At 29.9% G+C, this 24,576-nt stretch overlaps 2 protein-coding genes across 17 annotated transcripts; both read left to right on the forward strand.

The window, feature by feature from the left end:
• The first annotated feature begins 3,082 nt into the window (after nucleotides 1–3,082).
• On the forward strand, nucleotides 3,083–16,064 carry LOC112757720 (uncharacterized). Of its 16 annotated transcripts, none has more exons than XR_011867251.1 (7): nucleotides 3,086–3,461; nucleotides 3,546–3,803; nucleotides 4,868–4,947; nucleotides 5,841–5,979; nucleotides 15,180–15,348; nucleotides 15,487–15,547; nucleotides 15,751–16,064. XR_011867251.1 is itself a non-coding variant. In XM_072206441.1 (5 exons), the coding sequence occupies exons 1-4, from the start codon at nucleotides 3,163–3,165 to the stop codon at nucleotides 5,859–5,861; spliced, it is 507 nt and encodes a 168-aa protein (XP_072062542.1). In that variant the 5' UTR covers nucleotides 3,083–3,162; the 3' UTR covers nucleotides 5,862–5,979; nucleotides 15,180–15,336. The 16 variants fall into 16 exon arrangements, 9 of the variants coding, with proteins under 9 accessions (XP_072062542.1, XP_072062551.1, XP_072062563.1 ...); XR_011867255.1 differs by having other exon boundaries at nucleotides 5,850–5,979; XM_072206441.1 differs by lacking the exons at nucleotides 15,487–15,547; nucleotides 15,751–16,064 and having other exon boundaries at nucleotides 3,083–3,461; nucleotides 3,726–3,803; nucleotides 5,812–5,979; nucleotides 15,180–15,336.
• A 2,321-nt stretch (nucleotides 16,065–18,385) lies between these two features.
• On the forward strand, nucleotides 18,386–19,532 carry LOC112729896 (dof zinc finger protein DOF3.5-like). Its single transcript, XM_025780035.3, has one exon. It carries the CDS (start codon nucleotides 18,478–18,480, stop codon nucleotides 19,462–19,464), a length of 987 nt encoding a protein of 328 aa, XP_025635820.1. The 5' UTR covers nucleotides 18,386–18,477; the 3' UTR covers nucleotides 19,465–19,532.
• Nucleotides 19,533–24,576: the final 5,044 nt, after the last annotated feature.

The raw sequence follows: 24,576 nt of genomic DNA on the forward strand, positions 1-24,576 counted from the left end.
TTCTTGTGTTGTCGCATTCATCCCTCTTCGTCGCGTTTTTGTCGCTCCTTCAATGACTGTGGTTCTCGTCTCATGTTCTCACCGTCAGTCGCGTCGGTACAGGGTCCTCTGTTCTCCGTGTTCACTGTCTTATTGTGATCAGTTCCCGCTGTCTTCCACTCTTGCCGGTTTGCCATCTTATGGTCTTGCCAGTTTGTCATCCTCATGTTATTGTTTGTAATGAATTATGCTGTTGTTTTTGTTTATTTGTTTATATAAGGTGTAACTGTTTTAGACTTTAGTATATTTTAGGGTTGCTGATTTAGGAATAAATAAGTTTAAAAGTGTAAAAAATAGAATATTGGATATTTTATATAAAATATATTTTTGAAATAAGTTTTTATTATGTGGATATATTCATTATTGGATTTGACACTTAAAAATGCAAATATTGTATCCGATTCAATGAGAATTGTATGGATTAGATCAAAATTTTGACCATTTTCAATCCGCGTTGATTTTTCTTTCCTTTAAAATCCCAGTGGCTTAAATATATTGAAAATTTGGAAAGCTAATCATTCCATGGAGTGTGTAATTAATGTGATTTATTTATTAATTCTTTAATTATATATTTCACTCAATCTCTTCAAATATCTTTGGGAGGAATTTTATAATGCACAAACAATCACCCCATAAGTCAACAAGACGTGATAGCAACTTATCATCCTTATTCCTTCGTTTTCTTTTTTGCATTTACTCTCTGAAATATTTACCTGGTTATGATATTGTTTTTTCACCATGCTACATTATTTTTTGACAACAATGAAGCAATAATGATGGTTCTTTTGCTTCACTCCTCTAAACAACTACTTTGGTTTAGGCAAAGTATTGGTCTGTGTCTCTTGTTCAAGAAAGAAAGGCACATGGGATTATTATATGGGAATTAAGTAAGCATTTTTCTGAAGAAAGAATGTCTCTTCAACGATCACTATGAAGTATAAACTTTGCATTGACTCTTATTTCTTGGATCATGGGCTTCCCGGATCATGTAACTAAGATTTTCATCAATATTTCTAATTGGTAATGTCAATATAATATAATTACATTGTCAACTGAAAAAGTAAAATGTAAACATTGAAACCTCAATGGGTAAAATAGACATTGTAGCTGCCAAAATAGTAACTCTTAAAAAAGTGTGTTTGACAAAAAAAAAAAAAAAGTTACCGAGACAGACGGACTGAGAGAGTAATAGAAATTTCAAACTTCAAACTTCAGATTGAGGAGGAGATTTTGTTGGCTATGAGCGGGTTCTTTCTCTTTTTGGGTTGGAATTCAAATTTCAAACACACAATTTGAATGAGCATTCCAAATCAATAGTGAATAAATTTAAGGGAAAAAGACAAATAGGTCCCTGACTTTTCAAACTTTTGACAAATACATCCTTGACAAAATTTAAATACAAAAAAGTCCCTGATTTTAACAAACGGAGGACAATTTAGTCCTTCCGTCTATTTGCCTCTCATACACCTAACGGAACTGGCTGACGTGGCTGAAACGGTGTCCAGTGTCCGTTACGGTGCCACGTTGGAAGGGGAAAAAAGTTCGAAGGACAAATAAGTCATTGACGTCATTTTACAAATAAAGTTCGAAGGACAAATAGGTCCTTGAGAATTTTTTTTCAAAATTAATAAACTCATTTCCTAAATTCTCTCATCTACCTCTCTCCATTTTTATATTTCTCTCTACTATTTTTACTCTATATATAATTATATTTTATATTAGTAATTTGACAAATCAAAATATGTCATTCGATATTTTTTTACAATTAAAATATTTTAAATGTAAAATTATACACATTAAATTATTTTAAATTTTCGATAACGAATGTTAAAATTAATTACTAATAAAAAATTAGACTTTTTCATATAAAAATAATAACTAAAAATCTTATTATTTAATTTTTTATCTGCAGATATCTTGGTCTTCTTAGTCAGAAACTTTTGTCAACTTACAACTTTTTTGTAAAAGTAGTTTAATTTTATAAATCTTTTGTGTCATGCATAATTTATACTGTTAGAACAAAGTGAACTATAATTTAAAAAAATATTCTTGTAATGTTATTATGCATAAAAATACTAGTTCTAATATAATACATAAATGCACTAATGCTAACTTAATACATGAATGACGCACAAATGAACTAATGCTAACTTGATGCATAAATGAACTGATGCTAACTAATGCTACTGGTATGATGAAAACTGAACTAATACAATTTAACAAATTCTAATATAATACACAAATCACTAAAACTAAACTAATGCAATTTAAGAAAAAGAGTAGAAACATAACAAGCCCAATTTCTACAATTTTAATACAAATAATTTAAATTGTAGAATAAAACAAGTTAACTAGATTTCAAAATACAAGCATAATTTTATCAGAAATTATTTTTAATATGGAAAGAAAATTGGTGTTTTGGTTGAATATTGGCATTTGAAGTATATTACAGTATTGTGAAAATTATTCAACACGCTCCCACGTGTTGGCTAAGATGCTGCCACGTGTTCAACACGCCCCCACGTGTTGGTCAAAATGATGCCACGTGTTGCACCACGCCCCCCACGTGTTGACTTCCTACAAAAAAAATCTACCCATCTATAATTACACCACATTCTCCCATTTTCAACAAAAACACCAATATTTTTTCCATACAAAAAAAAATTAGCCTAATTTTATAAACTAAATTCTCATAATAGAATCATAATAGAAGTATAATGAAAAAAAAATTCTCAAGGACCTATTTGTCCTTCGAACTTTATTTGTAAAATGACGTCAAGGACTTATTTGTCCTTCGAACTTTTTTCCCATTCCAACGTGACACCGTAACGTACACCTATACACCGTTTTAGCCACGTCAGCTAGTTCCGTTAGGTGTATGAGAGGCAAATAGACGGAAGGACTAAATTGTCCTCCGTTTGTTAAAGTCAGGGACTTTTTTGTATTTAAATTTTGTCAGAAATGTATTTGTCAAAAGTTTGAAAAGTCAGGGACCTATTTGTCTTTTTCCCTAAATTTAAACTTTCTCTTCTATCCTTGATTTTCTGTCTCTCTCTTCGCTTCTTTCTTTCTACTTGGGCGCTGTCTCTCTCGCTAAAAGAAAAAAGAACGAGCTCACAGGTGATGAAAACAGTAACTGGCATAGAAGATAGAGAACGGGCGTGCTCAGTGCTGCGGGTTAGGAGAGCGTCTGTCGAAGAAAAAAGAAGACGACGACAGAGGCTCCGAATCTGTTTCCGGCGAGTAGCAAAGATGAAGAATAATAAATTAGAGGTGGCGGTGGCTGTTGGTGCAGCTGCAAGGAGAAAGAATAGTGGCACGGTGAGTGGTGTTACTACCGAAGGAGCAGCTGGCAACAAGTTGACCACTTCGGTCAAAAGAATGGAGAGCTCCGAGATCCTGTCGTCGGTGGTGTGGCAGAAGTATTTTTTCTTCTTTACAAGCAGAAATTTATTTTCTTTTTTATTATTTTCTTTTTAAAAAAAAGTTATAGAAAATGTCGTTAGGGTTCGGGATGCAAGCAGAGGAAACGCCGGAGCTCTGGTGCAATGTTTCGGTTTACTCTGTCCTCTGTTAGCAAAATCTTCTAACCAATAAATATGATGGAACGTATTTTTCTTCCCTTTTTAAACATTTTTATTAGAATTTTTACATAAGTAATTTGAAAACTTGATTCTTTTTTTAAGGAACAACTTCCTTGGCAAAGCTCAAGGTGTGAAATTTGCTGGCAAGTTGCTCCGGCTGAAGCTGCGCCTGCTACAGCGGTATGAATGATGCATCTGCCTGCCTTAATTGCTATCTTTTTCACCTTTTTTTTATTTATATTATATCATTTTTGTCTCTTCTTTAATTTGTTCCGTTTAATTTTTGGATGGCAAACATTAATATTTAACTAAGTTTATATCTATTTAACTAATTTTGTTCTTCCTTTTCCTTCCATAACTTTTGTATATTTGGTTTTGAGTTTCCTTCCATATATAAATATTGAAACCTCAAGGGCACATAGGTAATGTAAATGGTTAAAGTCATGTATTACATGCAGTATTTTGTGAATATGCAACAATAACACTAATAATAGTTCATAAATTATCTGCTTTAATTTACTTTTTCTTCTACTATACATGCATAATGAATGTTGATTTCCAATTTTTAGTTGCATTGCAATATCTATGAACTCAGTATATACCACTGCTGCAGTTCTATGTTATGGTTTGTTGGCAGTTTTTTAATCACTAAATCATGCTCTTGAGTCTTGACTATTTTCTATAACTATGACAACTTGAAAATTATATAGATTTCCTTTTCCCCCCTTTTGAGAAGCAAACATTTTTTTAGTTAACTAATTGAAATTTGAAAAACTGGTCACTATGTGTGAAACAAACATTTTTTAGTTAACCAATTGACTGTTAGCATTATATTAGAGAAGAGATCATGAACTTGAATTTTATAGTGATTCTATTAGCCTGTGTACTAAAGTTCAATCGCATCTTTTTTGTGTGCCCTTGATATGGTGTAGCTGCTTGATTGTGGTTTAGAAGTACAAAGAAGAAGGCAGAGATAATAAGAGATGTATTCATCCTAATTTTGTGTTGTTGCTGAAAGTTTTCAATTGCTCTCTCTTACCTTTTGTGTTTTTTCTCCCCCTCTGATTTGAACTTTTATGTGTATTCATTTTTTATGATTTTATTTTCAGCTTAGATGATATTGCTTAAGCTGTTCACCGTTCAATTTGCACCATTATATTGATCCTTGGAGATGATGTAGTTGTTGTGCTACTAATAATCTTATTTTTAATTATTATATTATTTGTGCTATGCTATTGTTTCAGAAATTGCATGAGGTTAGTCAGAAAAAGCAAGAAGCCCCGAGTGAGGCCAATCAAGTGGCACCCGCAGTTGAATTGGTTAGGTAAACATCTTTTGGATAAAATATTGAACATGATGTATTTTGTTTTCATTATCAAATGTCAGAGATGTGTTATTCTCTATTCTCTATGACTTGGTGTTTCAGTCTGATAACCACTTAGTACACAATTATTATCATAATTTCATAATGATATATATGCAGTGGAGGGGAGAAGAGAATAGATATAGATTACACACTAAGAATCACTGTTTTGGGGTATATATAGATGGATGATCATATCAGTTAAAAAGATTCTGAAATCACATCCTATGTTATTTGTGATGTTGATTTGCGTGATGGAATCCTCAAGAATATATTTGTTTTTAAGCTTTCTTCTTTGCATGTTAGATTCTTGATTAAATGCCAATAAACTCTTTGACTTTTGCTTCATTTGTTCTAATTTTAGACTGGAAGATTAAGAAGAAAATGCTTAGTTTTATAAAAGGAAAAAAAAAAGAATTAGATGGTAGTTAAGAAAATGCTTAGTTTGATAAAAAGAATTGCTCATGAAATAATTTAAGGTGACTTCTTTAGGGATTTAAATGAGACGTTACTTTATTTAGTTTCAATGTGTGTGTATGTTTGAATTCTTTAACATGCTTTGCGGAATAAAAGAATGTCTATTTAATATTTTAAAGACTTTAAATTCTTCTATTATAAGCTTTAAACATCATATGTGAATTAGGTAGTTTTGATGATTTTAAAGTTCAATTCTAAAAGGATGTCTATTTAATATTTTAAGGACTTTAAATTCTTCTATTATAAGCTTTAAACATCATATGTGAATTAGGTAGTTTTGATGATTTTAAAGTTCGATTCTGGACTATTATTAAGGTGTGAGCTTTAGAGTTTTGTATATTAACATAGGCAAATGCAAAATGGCCAAATTTTTGGAGTGGTTGAAGGTGGCAAATTGAGCTGAGATGAATGGCACACAATGAGGCACAACTGCTAAGGGAGGTTGAGAGAATGATTGCTAAGACAAATATGGAGAAACTTAGAGCTGATTTACTCTCTGTTGAGTATGAGACCAAGGTTAGTGGCTTCATTTACTTCAAAAATGAATTAGTTATATTTTAATGGAACTTCTTTCTATCTGATTTACAAAGCTAGAGAGAATCATAATTTTAGCCTATGGTTGAAATTGTTCTTCATTATCAGAACTAGCAAGTCTATGTTTTTATTGTAAGTAAAAATATACAGTAAGGACCTTGTTGACAGATGAAGAATTTGCTTTTCTGTAAAACTAATGGTTTAATCATGTATGTGAATAGTTTGGTAACAATGACAAAGATTTAATTAAATAAATTATGACATTATTTCTAAAAAGAAAAAAGATAAGGTATTGTATTGCTTGGTGTACTCCCAAAACAAAATCATTTTTGCTTTATGTATGTTGTTGTTAACACAATAAAATTTGAGCAATGCTTCTTTTTTGTCTATTTGTCTATGACATTTTCTAGGTTTTTTTTTTCTTTGTAAGATTGTTTGGGGAAAATGTCATGGTATTTAATAGTTTGAATTTTTTTGGGTTGCAACTGCTAACAAAGAAATTGTAGTTGCCTGTAAATATTGTATTTTCTAAAAATTTGAGATGCACTACTAAACATCCTTATTTCTTAATTGTTTCAAGATTTAGGTTTGTTTAGTGTTACAAGAAAATACTTTTTTTTTTTTTTTGCATTGAATACATTTTGAATAGAAATATAAAATCGTTAGAATAATGAAACCACTTTGTATTTTTTTTTCCTTGCATATTAGTTTTTACTTTCATTTTAACCATTTTAGCATGCAAAATGTTATATTTGTGCATCCTATTATAATTATATTAAAGGTTTATTATAATAGGGAATCAATTGTTCTAAGTATAATGCCTATTTGATCCTTAGTTAGATCTAAAACATTTTTATTTAATTAACTTTTTGGGACAAACAAATATCGAAGGAGCATAGGTATTTAAATTTATACTAGGTTTTTGAACAAAGTTTTGCCATTTTTCAATAAAAAATAAATTTTTTGCATAATAACATAAGATTCTAATTTGATATATATGTTCTTTTAAAATCTTAAAATATGTTTAAGTATATAATTTATATATTTGTTAAATTATATTATTCTGTTAATATATAATGAATAAAAATTTAAGCATGCGTGTGGGTTCACTTAAGAGAAAGAGGCTTGCTACACATACAAGTCTTTTTGACTTACAAGTTTTACAAGTTATTATACATTAGAGTCTTTTAATGCGTTATTTAGTTTCCAAAGCGCTACACTCACCGTGAATTATGAACGACTCCTCTTCCTCTTCCTCTTCCTCTTCCTCTTCCTCTTCCTCTTCACTCACCGTGAATTATGAACAACTCATCTTCCTCTTCTTCTTCTTCACTCACCGTGGATTATGAACAACTCATCTTCCTCTTCCTCTTCCTCTTCTTCTCCTTCTTCTTCTTCTTCCTCCTCCTCCATGTATTTCTTCGTTATTCTCTTTGCCTTTTCATTAGTTGTTTTATTTGCGTTTATTACTGGTATTCTTGCTTCGTTTTTTTTCGATTTTCATGGTTTCTGAAATCAAGCTTTGAAATCGTTTTGAAGATAATGGAACTTCAGAAATACACCCAAACGATTATAGAAAATACACCCAAACGATTATAGAAAATACACCCAAACGATATTTCTTCGTTTTTCTCTTTGCCTTTTCATTAGTTGTTTTACTTGCATTTATTACTGGTATTCTTGCTTCTTTTTTTTCGATTTTCATGGTTTCTGAAATCAAGCTTTGAAATCGTTTTGAAGATAATGGAACTTCAGAAATACACCCAAACGATTATAGAAAATAAACCCAAACGATTATAGAAAATACACCAAACGATATTTCTTCGTTATTCTCTTTGCCTTTTCATTAGTTGTTTTACTTGTATTTATTACTGATATTCTTGCTTCTTTTTTTCGATTTTCATGGTTTCTGAAATCAAACTTTGAAATCGTTTTGAAAATAATAGAACTTCAGAAATACACCCAAACGATTATAGAAAATACACCCAAACGATTATAGAAAATACACCCAAAGGATACTTTATGCATAATTCAGAACTCTTTCTCTTTCTCCTCCTCATATTCTGCTGCTTCTTCTTCTTCAAAAATGATTTCAGAGCTTGATATAAAAAAATAATGAAAATCAAGAATAACGAAAAAAGAAAACAAAGAGAAAAGCACGTAAATGAAGAAGGAGAAAGAGAAGGCAAAAAACAAAAGAAAAGAAGAAGAAGAAGAGGAGGAAGAGGAGGAAGAGGAAGAAGAATGTGCAGCAAGAAGAAGAAGACGGTGTAGTGAAATTGTGCAGTAACGGAAGAAGAATGTGCAGCAAGAAGAAGAAGACGGTGTAGTGAAATTGTGCAGTAACGGTTGAAGAAGGAGAAAGAGAAAGTAAGAAACGAAAGAAAAGAAGACGAAGAGGAAGAGGAAGAGGAAGAAGAACGTGCAGTAACGTTCAAGCGCGTTAATATAATAACTTGTAAAGACTTGTATAAAAAAATGCTTGTATATGGAGAATTTCTCTAAGAGAAATATGTGTAAATTTGTAGAATTGTATTACGTTATTATAAATTATCAAAGAAAATAATTTTATGATAATGATTTTATTTTTGAAAACTAATAGGCTTTTTATTTTAACTTTTAAGTATAAACTGAATTGAAATTTAGTTCTTCAGAAATATCCTTTTTTTTTTATTCTTTTCGTGTTGGTATTTGTATTTTTTTAACTGTATGATGCTCTAATTGTTATGCAAAGAGATCAGTAATCTTGTGTAAAATTATAAACGTGTAACAATTCAATTCATATGGAGGATACTATTTAGCATAGTTATTAAACCTGACTTGACCGGCTGTGGCTGATTTGAGCCACTCGTTAGACCGATCATGCATTAAATCTGTTGAAAACCGGGTTAACCCGGACGGTTTTCAGCCAAACCAGTGATCCCATCGTTTATTTGACCCGGTCCGAGTCACGATTTTATTCTTTTAATGAACGGCGTCGTTCCAACACCCCCCTTCCCCCTTTTCTCGTTTCTCTCTTCTTTTTCCCCTCCCTTTTTTCCCCTTTTCTTCTCTGAAGCCCTAATTGCTGAAGATCAAACCCCCAGCCCACAACGCTATCTCCTCTCTCAACTCTCTTTCTCAGTTTCTCGTCACTCTCTCCCACGAGCTCAAGCTCTCGTCAGCTTGTCTCATCTCCAGTCTCTCACTTCTTGTCTCCAGTCTGTCAAGCTCTCGTCAGCTGAAGATCTCCCTTCCCTGCCCTCGTTTCGCCGGCGGCAGAAGCAGACGGAACCGCATCTGTTCCTCGGGTCGTCGTGGTGGTCGTCTTCTTGCTTCTCACAGTCTCTGTCTCGCACCTGGTCTCGATCTCTCACTTCCCTGCGCTCTTCGTCGCCTGTAGCAGAGGCAACAGATCCCTGTGGGCTTGTCTTCGTTGTCGTCTTCTTGTTTCGAGCCTTGCTGTCAGCTTCTCCCTCGCCATCAACTTCTCCTTCGCTGTCGGCTTAGTTCGCCTAACTTGATTTGGTGAGTTCTCCCTGGTGTTTCTGTTTCAACTTTGATTTTGATGCTTAAATAATTTGTTGCTGAAAGTTGAATGTGTTATTGATTATCATGTACCTTGAATTTGTTGTTGACTTGCCAAAATAATCACTTAGCTTAAGTTTGTTGGTTGCCGAAAATCATTACTAAGTTTATTGAACCTTGAATATGGTGCTGTTTTGCTGAATAATCACTTAGTTAATTTTTTTTGTTGTAAATCTGTAAATCACGTTGAATTTGTTATTTATTATCATCGCTGAAGATTGAATATATTGTTGTCTTGCTGAAATAATCACTTATCTAAATTTTTTTGTTATAAATCTGTAAATCATCTCTTGAGATAAATCTTTTGTTGCTAAAAATTATTATAGTTGAATTTGTTGTTGAAAATAAGGTTCATGCTCTTTGCAATTGTTCAATTAAATTGTTGTCCTATACTTTCTGTTTGTATTATTATGAATTATTTTTGGTATTGATTTGTGAAAGATACAAATGTGGATATAGATGCAAATCAAAATAAAGGAATGTTGGTCAAGCTTCAAATTTGTTTTATGAAGATATAGATGCCAAGTTTCACCTGTTGAACCAGTGATTCTGTGACCAGTCGTATGACACAATGGATGTTGGTATAAATGTGATTTTACAAAATTAATTATGATTAAAAGTTAGATTGATGTCATATAACTTATGTTGGGATATTTTTTTTAGACATTAAGACAATGAATGTTTCTAAATAATATTAGATAAAATCACGTTGAAGTGTAACTTATTAATAGGATATAATTTATATATTTTTTATATTACTTTTTCAATTTAGTTTTTACAATAATAGTGTCTAATTCATTTAAAAAAATCAATAAAATGGATTTTAGCGCACATTATTTTTTTGTAAATGGATGTTGATATGGGTTATAATACATTGGATAATAGATTTTTATACTCGAAGATTTTTTCAACTTAAAAGTAACAACTATTAATATCAATGAGTATGTACCAACAAATTTTTATAATGAACAAATATTTGGTCTAGGCATAGTGCGGATTTTATTTTTTAAAAATAATAAAAAAGCTGCTGAATAGGCAGGGTAGTGCCAGTTGAGACGCTAGTTCTCATTAATCACATTCTCAATAAATTAACATTAAAGCCTTCTCTCAACACTCATCATTGCCATAACTCCCTCTCAACTTGTAACTCCCTCTCAACACGTCACAATTCCTCCCTACAACCCGTCGCAGCGCCTCCGTCCAATCCTATCTCATCGTCACTCATTCCTCGCGCTGCCATCTGCGTCTCTGAACTAGTCGCGCCGCCGTCTCCTTCTCCATCACCCGTCCCGCCTCTGTTCCCTCTCTGGACCCTACTCCTTGCCGTCCTCACCATTAAACGGTGGTACTTCGTCCTATGCTCACTATATCGGTAACTGTTTTGCTTTTTCTTTAATTTTTGTTAAGCATTCACGATTAGGGTTTTGATTTTGTTTAAGTTTTATTGATCGATATTTATGGTTTGATTAAATTTTCAGAGCAGTTTTTGGATTTTGATTGGTTTAATGTTCTGTTCTGCTATGCAAATGTGAAAAGGGAGATGTTCTGTTTTTGGGTTTTTTTTTTTATGTTCTGCTTTTGGGTTTTAATGAGGCATTTGATGTTTTTTGTTAGTTCTTTATTATAGTGTTGTGTTTAGTCTCCATTTTTTGGGTTTTATTTAGTTTGATGTTTGTTTTTCTGAAAATGGGGAAAAGGTTGAGGATCATACTGTTATAGGAAGTCAAAGTCATACCGACCAATTTAGGTGTTGTGTGTCTAGGGTTTGAGCATTATCTGTAATGATCATTCATCATTGAATTTCCTCACAATATTGCTTATGGATGTTGGAATATTTAGATTGAATTCTAACTTCTAAGTCTATCCTGTCTACTTGTCTTGTGTGCCTTGTTAGAATAGCAAGGTTGTCGAACTTCTGTTTTTCTTTTTGAGATCATATGCAGGTGAGCCACATTGGTGGGCAAATAATTAGAATATGGAATGAAGAGAAAAGAAAGATTAGTGGGTGTTGTACTAGTTATTTAATCCAAGGTTATGAAAACTAAACCAAATATCAAACCTGCCAAGCTACTTTTTAAGGTTATGAACTTTTGTTAAGTGTATACTTAGTTGGCTATAAATAACTAACTCTTTTTCCTTCTATAGTTGATTCAGTCTCATTTCTCTTCGCACTCAATTCAATGGATTTTTAATATGCAAACTCTTCTCTCTAAGGTTTTGAGCAGGCTATAGATCAGAGAACTTTTTTATTTCTCTGCATCTTCTTAGTTCTTTTGATGTGGTGCTGTAAATTGTTATTTCTTACTTAAGAAACTAGCTTAGGAATTCTATAAAAGGGAGAACTGTGAAAATTTAAACAAAAACAATTGCATGAATACAATTTTTGAATGAACCTAGAAATCTTTTCATACCGTTCCTGATTTCTAAATGATTTTTATAGTTATTGAACATCTAATAGGGGATTGAGAGTCATTTGTTTGTAGATAATTTACTTAGAGCTGTTAATTAAAATTAGAGATCGAGTGTTAGGTACTTTTTAGTTAATTTGTGTGTAGTCATCACTTTGTAGTACTCAACCGACTCATATACGTCAATACGTGGGTATTGCTTTATATATGTCTTGCTGGACTTAATTTGTTTCAGTGGTTTCATGTATGTTCTTGCTACTTAAAAAAGGAAAACTATCAGCCTTGTTTTTCAGCCGTTCATTATTCAGATTCTTCTTGTTTGTTGGTGATGGGATACTAATTTTCGTTTTGTGGAATGGATTTGAAACTGTTTTGAGTCTTTGTTAATAGGGTGTGTATTTTTTTACACTTATTTGGATGTTTGAGAATTGAGGTTCTGATTTAGATGTTTATATCGAATTAGCTATAGTTTATTTGATTTATTTAATTATGTTGGTTGATTTTGACCATTGTTTACTCTTCCTTTGGCTTGTATTATAGTAGTTTTTTTTCTTGTGGTTTTTTTTGTAGATTGTGATAGATACATTAAAGTGTGTTGTATTCATAAAAATTTATACACTAAAGTAGAATTGGAGGATGAAACTAATAGTTACAGTGCATATAACTTAATTGTCGAGTTAGAATTTGGTTATATTTTACAAGAAAAATAAATTCGAAATGATTCTTCTATATATCCACGTGAATCATATCGATTTTCTTTCCTAGACAATATTTAGTTAAGCGAAAACATTTTCTTTACACTGGAGAATCGAATTGCTTTATTTATAAAGATTTCAGAAACTTAATATTAGAATTATTTTTTAGATGAAAAGCAGTTGGAATCTTATATATTATGATGTATGGCTGCTGTCCAGGATATACTATTTAAAGGTGTATGTTAAAAAATTTAGGGGGAAAAATTTTGTTTTATGTAATGATTGTTTATTGGGTGTTTTTGGAAAGTTAATAAATGCTACAAGAGGAATGAGAGAGAAAATGATGTGTGATTTTGTGTTGGGCTGTTGAAACCATTGAAAATTTTATTAATCCACATCCTTAAATGTTGGCATCTTTCCCTGCTTTCATTGGAATCGTTCTTGATAATTTGTTTGGTATGGTTAACATTTATTTATTTTTATTTTATAATTGTTTTTACAGAAATATACCGTGGTACCATTCATGTTTTTTTATCATACCGATAATTTTCAATTTTTTATACCTATTTTTATTTACTTTGAGAGTTTAGCATCATTCGTGTGAGAGGATAAAAAAAGGCGATTGAAACTAATTTTTTCTCCTGATTAATTTAGACGATTAAAGTTAAAAGAACCATGCTTAATGCGATCTTAACATATAATCGTGATGATAACACATTTAAAATATGACAATAAAAATCTTATTAAATTTTTGGCATTTGCACAGATTTGTTGGCGTTATATACTTGAAATAGTGTTATTTTTCTCTTAAATTTGTTATATTTTATATAAAATCTAACAATTATTTTATTATTTTTAATAGCATAGGAATAAAAATGTGACTAATATATTGGATAGTTTTTGTCTAAATTTTATGTATATTGTACATGAAGTTTTATTTTGAAAATTGTATTCATGTCTATTTCAATTATATTTTATTAGAAATTGTAAAATTTGTGATATGACAATATTAATTGTACGATTTTTAATAATTTTGGTTTATTGATTTTGTTTTAGACAATATTGGTGGCGGAGATTTTACATGAGAAAGGTTATAAGATAAGAAAGATGCTGTTATTAGTGATGTTTTGAATATCAAGGTTTATTCAAAACATCCCTGATATCGACATGTTTTTGTCTTGTATCCTTTCTTATGTGAATCTTTGTCGCCGATCTCGTCTAAAATAAAATTAATAATTCAAAATTATTAAAAATAGTATCATTAATACTGTCATATCACACAATTTTCAATTCCTAATAAAATATACCTGGGATGGACAAAAATACAGTTTTCAAATAAGGCTTCATGTACAGTATACATGAAATTTGGACAAAGACTATTTAATATATTAGTCACATTTTCGCTGTTATGTTGTTAAAGAATAATTGTTAAGTTTTACATAAAATATGACAAATATAGGAGAAAAATAATAATTACCAATTCATATATATTACACCAACTGTTTTGTGCAAATGTTGAAAATTTCATAAGATTTTCGTTATTATATTTTATATGTATCCATGTTATCATCGTTATCTCATCAAGTATGTCCAAATTAATTTGGAGGGAAGATTAACTTTAATTATTTTTTTTATTCTCCCTAAAGAATGGTGTTAAACTTTCTAAAACAGCAAAAGTAGGTGCGAAAGATTGAAAATTTTTCATATATAGATGATACCTTGTATTCTCGTAAAAAACAACAGTTATAAAATAAAAATAAATAAAGATTGAACATACCAAAAGCTCTTTTCTAGTGAAAGATGTGATTCATACAAAGTTTTCAATGGTTTTAGCAGTCAACACAAAATCACATATAATATTTTTTCTTCATTTCTATGTAGTATCTCCAACATTCGGTGATTTCTCAAAATCACCCAATAAATGATTGCAACTATTAAATAAAACAAAATTTTTTTACCTTAATTTTTCAACATACATCTTTTAATCATATATGTCCTGGGTAATAGTCATATAGTCTAATATATACTATTCTAATTGTTTTTCATATAAACAAATAAATTCTAATCTCGAGTATTTAAAATTTTTATAAATAAAACAACTCAATTTTCTAGTGTAAAAAAAATCCTTCCTTAACTAAATAATTAATCTTTGAAAAAAAAATCAATATCATTCAACTTCATGTGGATATATAAGAGAATCATTTTGAATTTCTTTTGGTTTTAACATACGGGTATAACCAAATTCTAACTTGACAATTAAGTTATATACATTGTAACTATTATTTTCATCTTGTAATTTTACTTCAATGTATAAATTTTTTTTGGTACAACAGCTTTAATGTATCTATCATAATCTACAAATAAAATTATAAGAAAATTAACTATCATAATATAAGTCAAAATAAAAGTAAAAATCTGTCAAACAAACTATAGCTAATTCAATGTCCAAACAATTAAATCAAAATTTCAAATATCCAAATGAGTGTCAAAAATACAAATCCAAATGCTGCAGCAGTCTCAAGTTTCATCGATGTAGACTTATTATCAAAACTAGCAAGAGTTTCCACATGCACCGCAGCATCAGTCAGCCGAATTTACTCAATCGCGATGCTCAAGAACAGCAGCAGTCAGATGCTGGAATGTCATTACACGAGTATTTCAAATCGCCGGAAGCAATTCAGGTATTTGCTGTGGATGGTGTTCTTTGTTTTCGAGCACACGTCACACACTACTTTCTATTGATGATGCTGATATACAAACTTGATTTATCTTTTTTATTCTTACCATCTTACTCTTTTGACTTGGCTGTCTTTGTTGAGTGACCGTGACAAACTTTGCCAACTTTTGGAGCAGCATCAGAAGTTAATGCAAATGCTACAGGTAACAAGATTTAGTACTTTATTGGGTATTACCATATTAGCACTTTAACATCCCTAAACCTCGAGTATGTGTTCATGAGTGGCCTTTTTTTAAAGGTTTGGAGAGAGGGACTTGAATTTCACATGGCTTGTAATGATGGGGAAGAATGCAATTAAACCAAAATTTTTTATCAGCATTCAAAATTGGTTTCGTTTCTTCTGCAGGAATGGCTGGGCCAGCTGTAGCAGCATGATGGCAAAAGTAGAACTAAAGAAGCATGATTTCTTGCACTATTCTTATCTGTGAATGTTTTTCATTGCTGATTACTAATGAACTTGTGCTGATGTTTGTGCCTCGGCCATTGAACGTGCTTTTAATTTCTGAGTCAATGCCCCAATGGTGCTTATGTTGATTTCTAGCGTAATCATGGTGCTGTTGTACTTCCATTGTACAGTTTCATTATTAGTTCTTGATAACATTGCCTTACAATGTGTATAGTTATTTGCTTCTCCTTTTATTAAATTATATTCCGAGTCAAGTGCTAATTTTATTGGAAAAACTCGTTAGTTAGATTGGCCATTGTTATTAATTGAGCTACAAGTTTTCTATGCTAATCTTCATTAGTATATTATTTTTGAAGATCATTAGTATATTAACTCATTATTTTTATGGTGGATTTTTCTTTACTTTAAAAAGTTAGTGGCCTAAATATATTGAAGATTTGGAAAGCTAATCATTCCATTCCATGGAGTGTTTAGCTCAAGTGGTGTGTAATTAATGTGATTTATTGTTAATTCCCAATTATATATTTCACTCAATCTCTTCAAATATCGTTGGGAGGAATTATATAATGCACAAAGAATAATCACATAAGTCAACATGATTTGATAGCAACTTATGTCATCCTTATTCCTTCTTTTTCCTTTTTGCATTTGACTGATATATTATCTGGTTAATGACAACAATTTGCTAAATTCTTGCAATTTTTGTTATGATATAAATTATGAGTGAAATAAATGCTTCCTATTGCTATGATATTGTTTTTTCACCATGCTACATTATTTTTTGACAACACTGAAACAATAATGATAGTTCTTTTGCTTCACTCCTCTAAACAAGTACTTTGGTTTAGGCAAAGTATTGGTCTGTGTCTCTTGTTCAAGAAAGAAAAGCACATGGGATTATTATATGGGAATTAAGTAAGCATTTTTCTGAAGAAAGAATGTCTCTTCAAGGATCACTATAAACTTTGCATTGACTCTTATTTCTTGGATCATGGGCTTCTCGGATCATGTAACTAAGATTTTCATCAATATTCCTAATTGTAATGTCAATATAATATAATTACGCATATTAATATATAAAAATGCAAATGGCAATGAATCTTAATAAATAAATATTCTTGAAGATAACTTAATTTATATTCCTTATTTAAATTTGTGTCTCGTTTAATTTTCTTTTTCTTATACCAAATACCTTTTCGGAGGGGATAATTCTAATTCCTAATTGACGAATTTTACTATTTTTACTAAAACAAGTTTAATATAGCTGAAATATTTCACCATTTTAGCATGGTTTAATCACACTGCTAATGTAAATAAATAAATAAATAAATGAATAAATTGGTAGTTACTACCTTAAGAAACTCGTAAGACTAAAATCTTTCTATATTATTTTTTATAAAAAATAATTATATCCAAATCAAATATAAATATTCAAGTAATAATACCTTTCGGAATTTTATTCGATAATAACTGAATAATCATATCTAAGCTAAAATCTTTATCTCTAGTTATGAAATTATTCTTTTATAAAATGTATATAGGATTGGAATGCTATCTTTATTGTAGAGAAATGTGGTAGCTAGTGCTGCTGCTTATTCTTATTCTTATTCTTCTCAGTCATATATTTGTGGTGTGCTGTCTGGTGTTGAAAGAAACCTAAAATGTTTTTACCGAGGTAGTTGCTTCCTCAATCACCCTCATATCCACCAATCCCAACATGCCACGTGTGATAAACACCGACACTGTGCATCAGCCTCCGGGGCATGACATGCACATTATACCAGGCTGACATATCCCATGCATCTTCATGTGCATCACTTCATATTCATTTCCAATGCCAATTTTTTTTTTCACATAACAAGCACCAAGATTTTATATTCTATAGATGAGATAGATAGATAGATACTTTGTTATAAATATAACAATATTATTGTTCCACATTTCTATACACCTTTAACAAGAATTTGAGTAATTTAATTTAAAATGATTATGCTATGTGTACATTAAAATTAGTTACCAAAGTTGGTTATTAATATAATATAAATATACATTAAAAAATTAAATTACACATGTATTTTTATACAATACATTTGTGACTAATTTTAGTGTACGGATAACATTTTTTATTTTAAAAATGTAACAAATTATTTCTATCTCTCTAAAATTTGAACGGAGGTGTGCCTACTACTTCATGAGCCTAATGTTAATATTATACTCCAATATTATTTGAAGAATTTAATTTGTTAACCTATGCTTAATTTAATGATAGAGAGAAAAAGAAATATATAATAGAGAGATCAAACTTATATGCTGAAATCTATCATCTTTGTCTATTTAACTATATAACAACCTTATATGAAGTTAAACATCTTAGTTATTTTTTTGTGAATGTGTAAAATGTAGCATTATTATTCTTTAATAATAATAATATTTATGTGATCTCATGTGCATTCAAAAACAAACTCAATTAACCCCTACATTCATGTGCATTGGGAGCTTAACCTTCGATTCATACTACATATATATCTCAATAGTTTTTAGCACTTCATTTTCTCTTGAAATTTCCCTCACTCTCTCTCCCTCTCTTTCTTACACACACAAAGACACAAAAAGTAAGGGAGAAAAAGGGAAATTTGATGAGGCAGACGCAGGTAGAAGGTAGTGTCAATGGAGAGTGTGTGGAAGCCTAATGTTGAGATATCCCCAAATTGCCCTCGGTGTGGTTCCTCCAACACAAAGTTTTGCTACTACAACAACTACAGCTTAACTCAACCAAGGTACTTTTGCAAGGGCTGTAGAAGGTACTGGACAAAAGGTGGGTCCCTCCGGAACGTTCCGGTCGGCGGCGGCTGCCGGAAGAATAGAAGAGGTAATAAAACCCTAAGACAATCCCTTGAAGGCCTTAATTTCAAGAATTCATCATCATCACCATCACATGATCATACCTCAAATAACCCTAACCCTAACCCTAACTCTATTATTGGCCATCATCATTCTAATAGATCCTCATCACCAGTGATAGCTGATGGACCAAACATTGACCTTGCCCTAGTTTATGCAAATTTCCTCAATCAAAAGCCAAATTCAGGAGATGGGGTGGTTGAGAATAATAACAATAATCAAGATCATCATCATCAATTATTGCAACCAGTTTTTGATGATCCTTCTCTAGAAGATGGTCCAAGTAGTACTAATTTTCCTCCTCATCAAGAGTTTGGTCTTAATGGATGTATAAATCTTCCTGAGCTACCCAAATTTGTTGGTGAGGGAAATAATAACCATCAAATGTACTTAAAAGAGTTCAACTCTTCTATGGAGATTCATCATCAAAGGGATAATAATAATAACAATGATGGACCAATTGAGCATTGTAGTATCAATACTTTTGAGTTGCCACCATTACCGGGTGATGAAGAAGCCTCACATCATCATCATCATCATCATTTGATGTGGTCAAATGATAACAATCCTGAGATGATAATGGTGAACCATGATGCCTTTCATGATCAAATAGCCACACATCATCATCATCATCATCATCCACCACTTTTTGGGAGTGAAGCTCATCATGATGCTGACTTGTTAATTGGTAATTGGAGCCCCTTTGATTTGCCATCATCAAATGATGCTTCTTCATTTTCTAGGCATCGATGATGATAGGGAAAAAAAATTAAAAGTATGATTATTTCTTCATTGTTGCCTTTGTTTAATTTTCTTTGTCATTTATATGTAGTTATGTATAGAGAATGGATTATTACTATTACTAATAATTCCAAGTTGTAAACAAATATACATAGAGTCTTTAATTTGAGCTATAATAATAATAATGCTATATAGTAACACTAAATTAAAATATTATACACTATTAATTTCTCTCCCATGTGTAGTACTAAAGTGGTAGTGGTTTTTTCTATATATTAATTATTATTTTTTTAAGAGAAAGAAATACATGCATCATAATTTATAGGGTATATAGTTCCATTAGATAATAATGCCAGCTACAATTTTCAAGTATCTCCAATTCCCATCCTCTAGATGATGTGGCAACTAATAATTTTGATTAATAGAATATAGTAACGTATATCCATTTTTTCCCTAAGGTTTAGATAATTATATGAGTTATTTTTATTTGTAAAGGTATATATGTGGTATATATACTAATATCTTATGATATTTAAGCCATATGACATTATTTATCTCTCTTCTGAAAAAGACTAATATATAGACATAATAAATTAGGAAGTGTCAGTATGAATTTAGAATGATCTATCTAATTCTAGAGTTGAAGAACAATATAATTTATCTTAAACATTAATATGTTATAATAAACAAATTAGAGAAAACTTATTTCTTTTGCATTATGAATAGATTATATACTTGGTTTTGCACTCAGATTCATGTATATTATGGATTTTTTTCTGATCTATATTATTAGGTATATTAAGGATTCTATTCACTATTCACTAGATCAAAATCTTGCATGCAATTTTTGTTTTTTCTAAGATCAAATGAGTTGAATCAGCTATACAAGTATATTCCAATTGGGCCCTTTTCTTGAACCTTTGAAACATTACCTACTTTCATATCATATCATGGACCCATCATCACACTTAGTTTTTATTTTAAATCACAAAATATATAAATAATATTTTGTTGAATTATTACCAGAAGCCTTAGCTTTTTGACAAGTATAAGGGTCAGAATACTAATTAAATTATGCTCACAATTAACCGGTGACTCTCATCATCAATCAATTAATAACTCTATGCAAGTTGATACTGCTGGTCTCTCCTTTTTGTATATATCATTAATATTATTTTATTATTCGGTCAAAAAAATATAACTATTCAAATATATATACCTGTCATGTTCATGTTACATATTTGACCTTCAACGCTTAATGAACTGTTAATTATTCATGAATCATGAACCACACACACTTCATATTCATAGCGAGTTGGCCTCTTAGGCAACCGCTAAAGTTTTTTTTTTTCCTTAAATAAATATATATAGTTTTTGGTGGGTGTAGAAATATTCAAAGTTTGAAAGTATAATTAGGGAAACAAAAAAAATGAAGATTTGCACATAAAACTGTGTGCAACACATGATCCCAGAAAAATTAGCCCATGATCCAAGAAAATGGCCCCCACGATCGATTTCGAGTTCATGCAAATTAATGTATAAATTAAAATACATTGGATTTGTTGTCTATAAAATCCCATCCTTGATTAATAAGATTAGCCAGAAAACAGTACTATAATGAATGTGGTAATGAGTAGAGATTGTTTCTTTTAGTTAAAAAAAAATAAAAAAAAATACAATGTATATATTTTTTTATGTATTTAGTAAAAATTTTCATTTTTTTAATCTAATTTTGTTCTTTATTAGAGAAATTCTCTTATATTTATGGTTACTGTTTGAGATAAAATATCAAGTATTCATATAAAAATATGAAATAATTTTGTATTGTGTTTGTATTTATAATCAAATAGTGTTAAAACATATTATGGATAATAATTTTTACTGTTCATCGTAAAGACTTAATTATTTGTTATTAAAAAGTTTAATTATTCTATTATAAAAAATTGGTTATTTTGTGATTATAATTATTTATTAAAAAATATGTAAAACATATTAATATACATAAACATGGTATAATTAATTGTGTACTTAATTTCTAGTATTCAAGTAATATTTCTATGTGTGTGTATAAGATTGGCTATTATTTATCTGACTAATAAAATGAGATTGGTTAATATAAGTTTCTTTGACCAAAAAGAGAATCCAATGAATTTCAGATGCTAATTAATAATTTATTTAAATAATATCATACTATTGCGTGCGCTTATATTAATATTAGGAACGATATTTTTATATAAAATATATATATATATATATATATATATATATATTAACTCCTTCAAAAGTTTAAATAATATTGTGTTTTATATTTTTATATGATAATATTTTTCTTATATTTTAATAAATGTGACATTAGTCTTGTGTTTCCGTGGGCGGTGGCATGGGTGTGTACATATATATATATATATATATATATATATATATATATATATATATAAATATATATATAACATTAGAGAATTAATTAGTCTAAAATGACAAAATAAAAAAATATAATATAGGTGAAAATTTAGATTCACTGGACTTTACGGAAAGTTGATAAGTGAGAGTCGTTAGATGATTCGACTGATTTGACTAAATTTTCATCTGACAACTCTCAATTATCAACTTCACGTGAAGTCGACTGCACCTGAGTTTACACCTATAATATATTACATAACTTCATAAAGAATCACCAATAATTTATCCTTCAAGAAAATCATATATCTAATATTGAAAATTGATATGAAGGTGCGTATTTCATGAAGTGATGGCGTAAAATATTGTGGTGGGCGGCAAAACTTAGAGGGATGAAGCTAAGCCAAGGGGTAACATTACCATGTGCAATGCTATCCAATAATAAGCTTTTGCTTTTCTTATACATCAACATTTTTATAACTTGTATATCATTATTGGTTTACAAGAATTTTTGTCATTCATCCTGGACCCGCACGGCTTCATGATTCTTCGTTTGCTCCTCTCTTCATGCCATTAATTTTTCTTGGTTACTACTTACATCAATGTAACCTAGTCATGATATCATTTTTTTAATTTAAACTGAAAAGAAGAATCACATTGCACATAAATAATAATAATATTTTTAACATTTGTATAATTTTTTTTATAAATTTTCTTTATTGTTTTCATGAAAAACTACAAGTTTAACTACTAACATGTGCTATATTATGTTGAAACAAAAAATTGATTTATCTTTAAGGTACAATTTTAGTTGAATATTTGTAATACGAAAAGAAAAATGTAGAAACTCAGGTGCAATCAATTTTACGTGAAGTTAATAATTGAGATATGTTAGATGATTTGACTAAATTTTTATCTAACGGCTTTCAGCTATATCAACTTCACGTGAAATCGACTGCACTTGAGTTTTTCTCAAATAAAAATCGGTTGATCTGCTTTTAAATAAACTGCTCCTTAAAAACAAAAATCATTTTTTTTCAATTAAACTACAACATGACATGTATCCGTCATTGTTGAACTTGCATCTTCAGGTAAAGATGACTATAACCATATCAATGTGAATTTCTACGATGGAATTTTTCTAGCTTATAATAATATGCATTTTATAATCTCATTATTGCAATTTAAAAACAAAATAATGAAAACTTCAATTTCAGTCCCAAATATTGACATACATACTTTATCATTCTTAACAGTAATGAGTAAATAATATTGTTATATGGTAACTTGTGAACGAGATTAACTAATTCTAACAAATCCTATAGCACATGAATAAATAAAATAAATAATAATCTACCTTATGTTAAATTACTACCACCACATACCATGGCCTAAGCGTAGTACATGCGTGTGTTCTTTAATTTGTTTTCTCTTAATATATACATAATTCAATCAAAGTAGATAGAATCTAAATAGTATGCATTAAGGAACAAATAGTTTGAATGAGTTCAGATACGTACGTATTAATTAGTGAGAAAGTGTCTTGTATTACGGTTTATTGAGAGTATCATGAAATTACTACTTTCAAAAGCTGATAGAAATAAATAAGTAATATAAATTATTATATTTTTAATATTTTTCTTAAATAAGAGTCTCATTTGATTTTTATATAGGCCTTTTTTTTCTTATATTATTTTTATTTTTTTGGATTTACTAAAAATCGACATAGAACAAATAAAAAATCAGTATAAAGTTCTAATATCATGTCATAAAATCATTCTTCTTAAAAGTTTAAACTAATAAAAAGAGACAACCTGAATAATTATATTGCTGATAGAAATTATATATATCTATATATAGCTTGGTCTATGAGTTAGGTTAGTTATGCTGAATGCAATGGAATGATTCATCATTTTGTGGAATTGCAAAATCACAGAGTATAATTTTACTAAGGAATCAAACAATATTGCCAACTCCATGAAAGTTTCTATAGTAGAATAAATCTTTTCAATCTTCATATATAGCTGAATTAGTCTATAGTGTGTATCATAACTTATAATTAGTAATCATTCCTAATAATAATAATGACTCCTTCTATCAAAGGAAAGGAATAAATTAGTTAAAGCGACTGCTCTATAATTACTTGTTAGGTTAATTGATTAATTATAAACAAACAAACAAAAATAATTATAGCACTCAAATAAGTCGTCTATCTATTTTAATTTAATTTACATGACACTTGCATATATTGCATGCTCATCATTGTTTCATTTGCATGCGCATGGGTCAAATTCATCATGCAAATTTGAATGGTGACTTCAAAGTAATTTTTTTAAAAAAATAATAATAAGACTTCAATTTAGATTACAATTTCACTAATAAAGAATAATTATTTAACAAATAGCAATAGATCCTTATATATTTAATATTCAATAATTTAATTGGGAGAGTTGATGCAGTATAGAACAAGGTAATTACTTGGTCCAAAAGGGTAGGTGAATTATTAATGATTAGGGTTCTTATTGCAATAATCAATAATCTGCCTTGTAATACTAAAGGACGATCAAAAGTGACTGATTCATCAGAATTACAAGAAATTGTAAAGAGAAACCCACCGCAATTAAAGCTAATAAAGGTTGTTTAATGTTCTAATAATACATTTTTTCTTTAGTGATTTGAATTGGAGCCATGAAGTTGGACCAGTCCTGCATTATTATCGAAGCAATT

This window comes from Arachis hypogaea, chromosome 2 (assembly GCF_003086295.3).
Source record: "Arachis hypogaea cultivar Tifrunner chromosome 2, arahy.Tifrunner.gnm2.J5K5, whole genome shotgun sequence".
Classification (NCBI taxonomy): domain Eukaryota; kingdom Viridiplantae; phylum Streptophyta; class Magnoliopsida; order Fabales; family Fabaceae; genus Arachis; species Arachis hypogaea.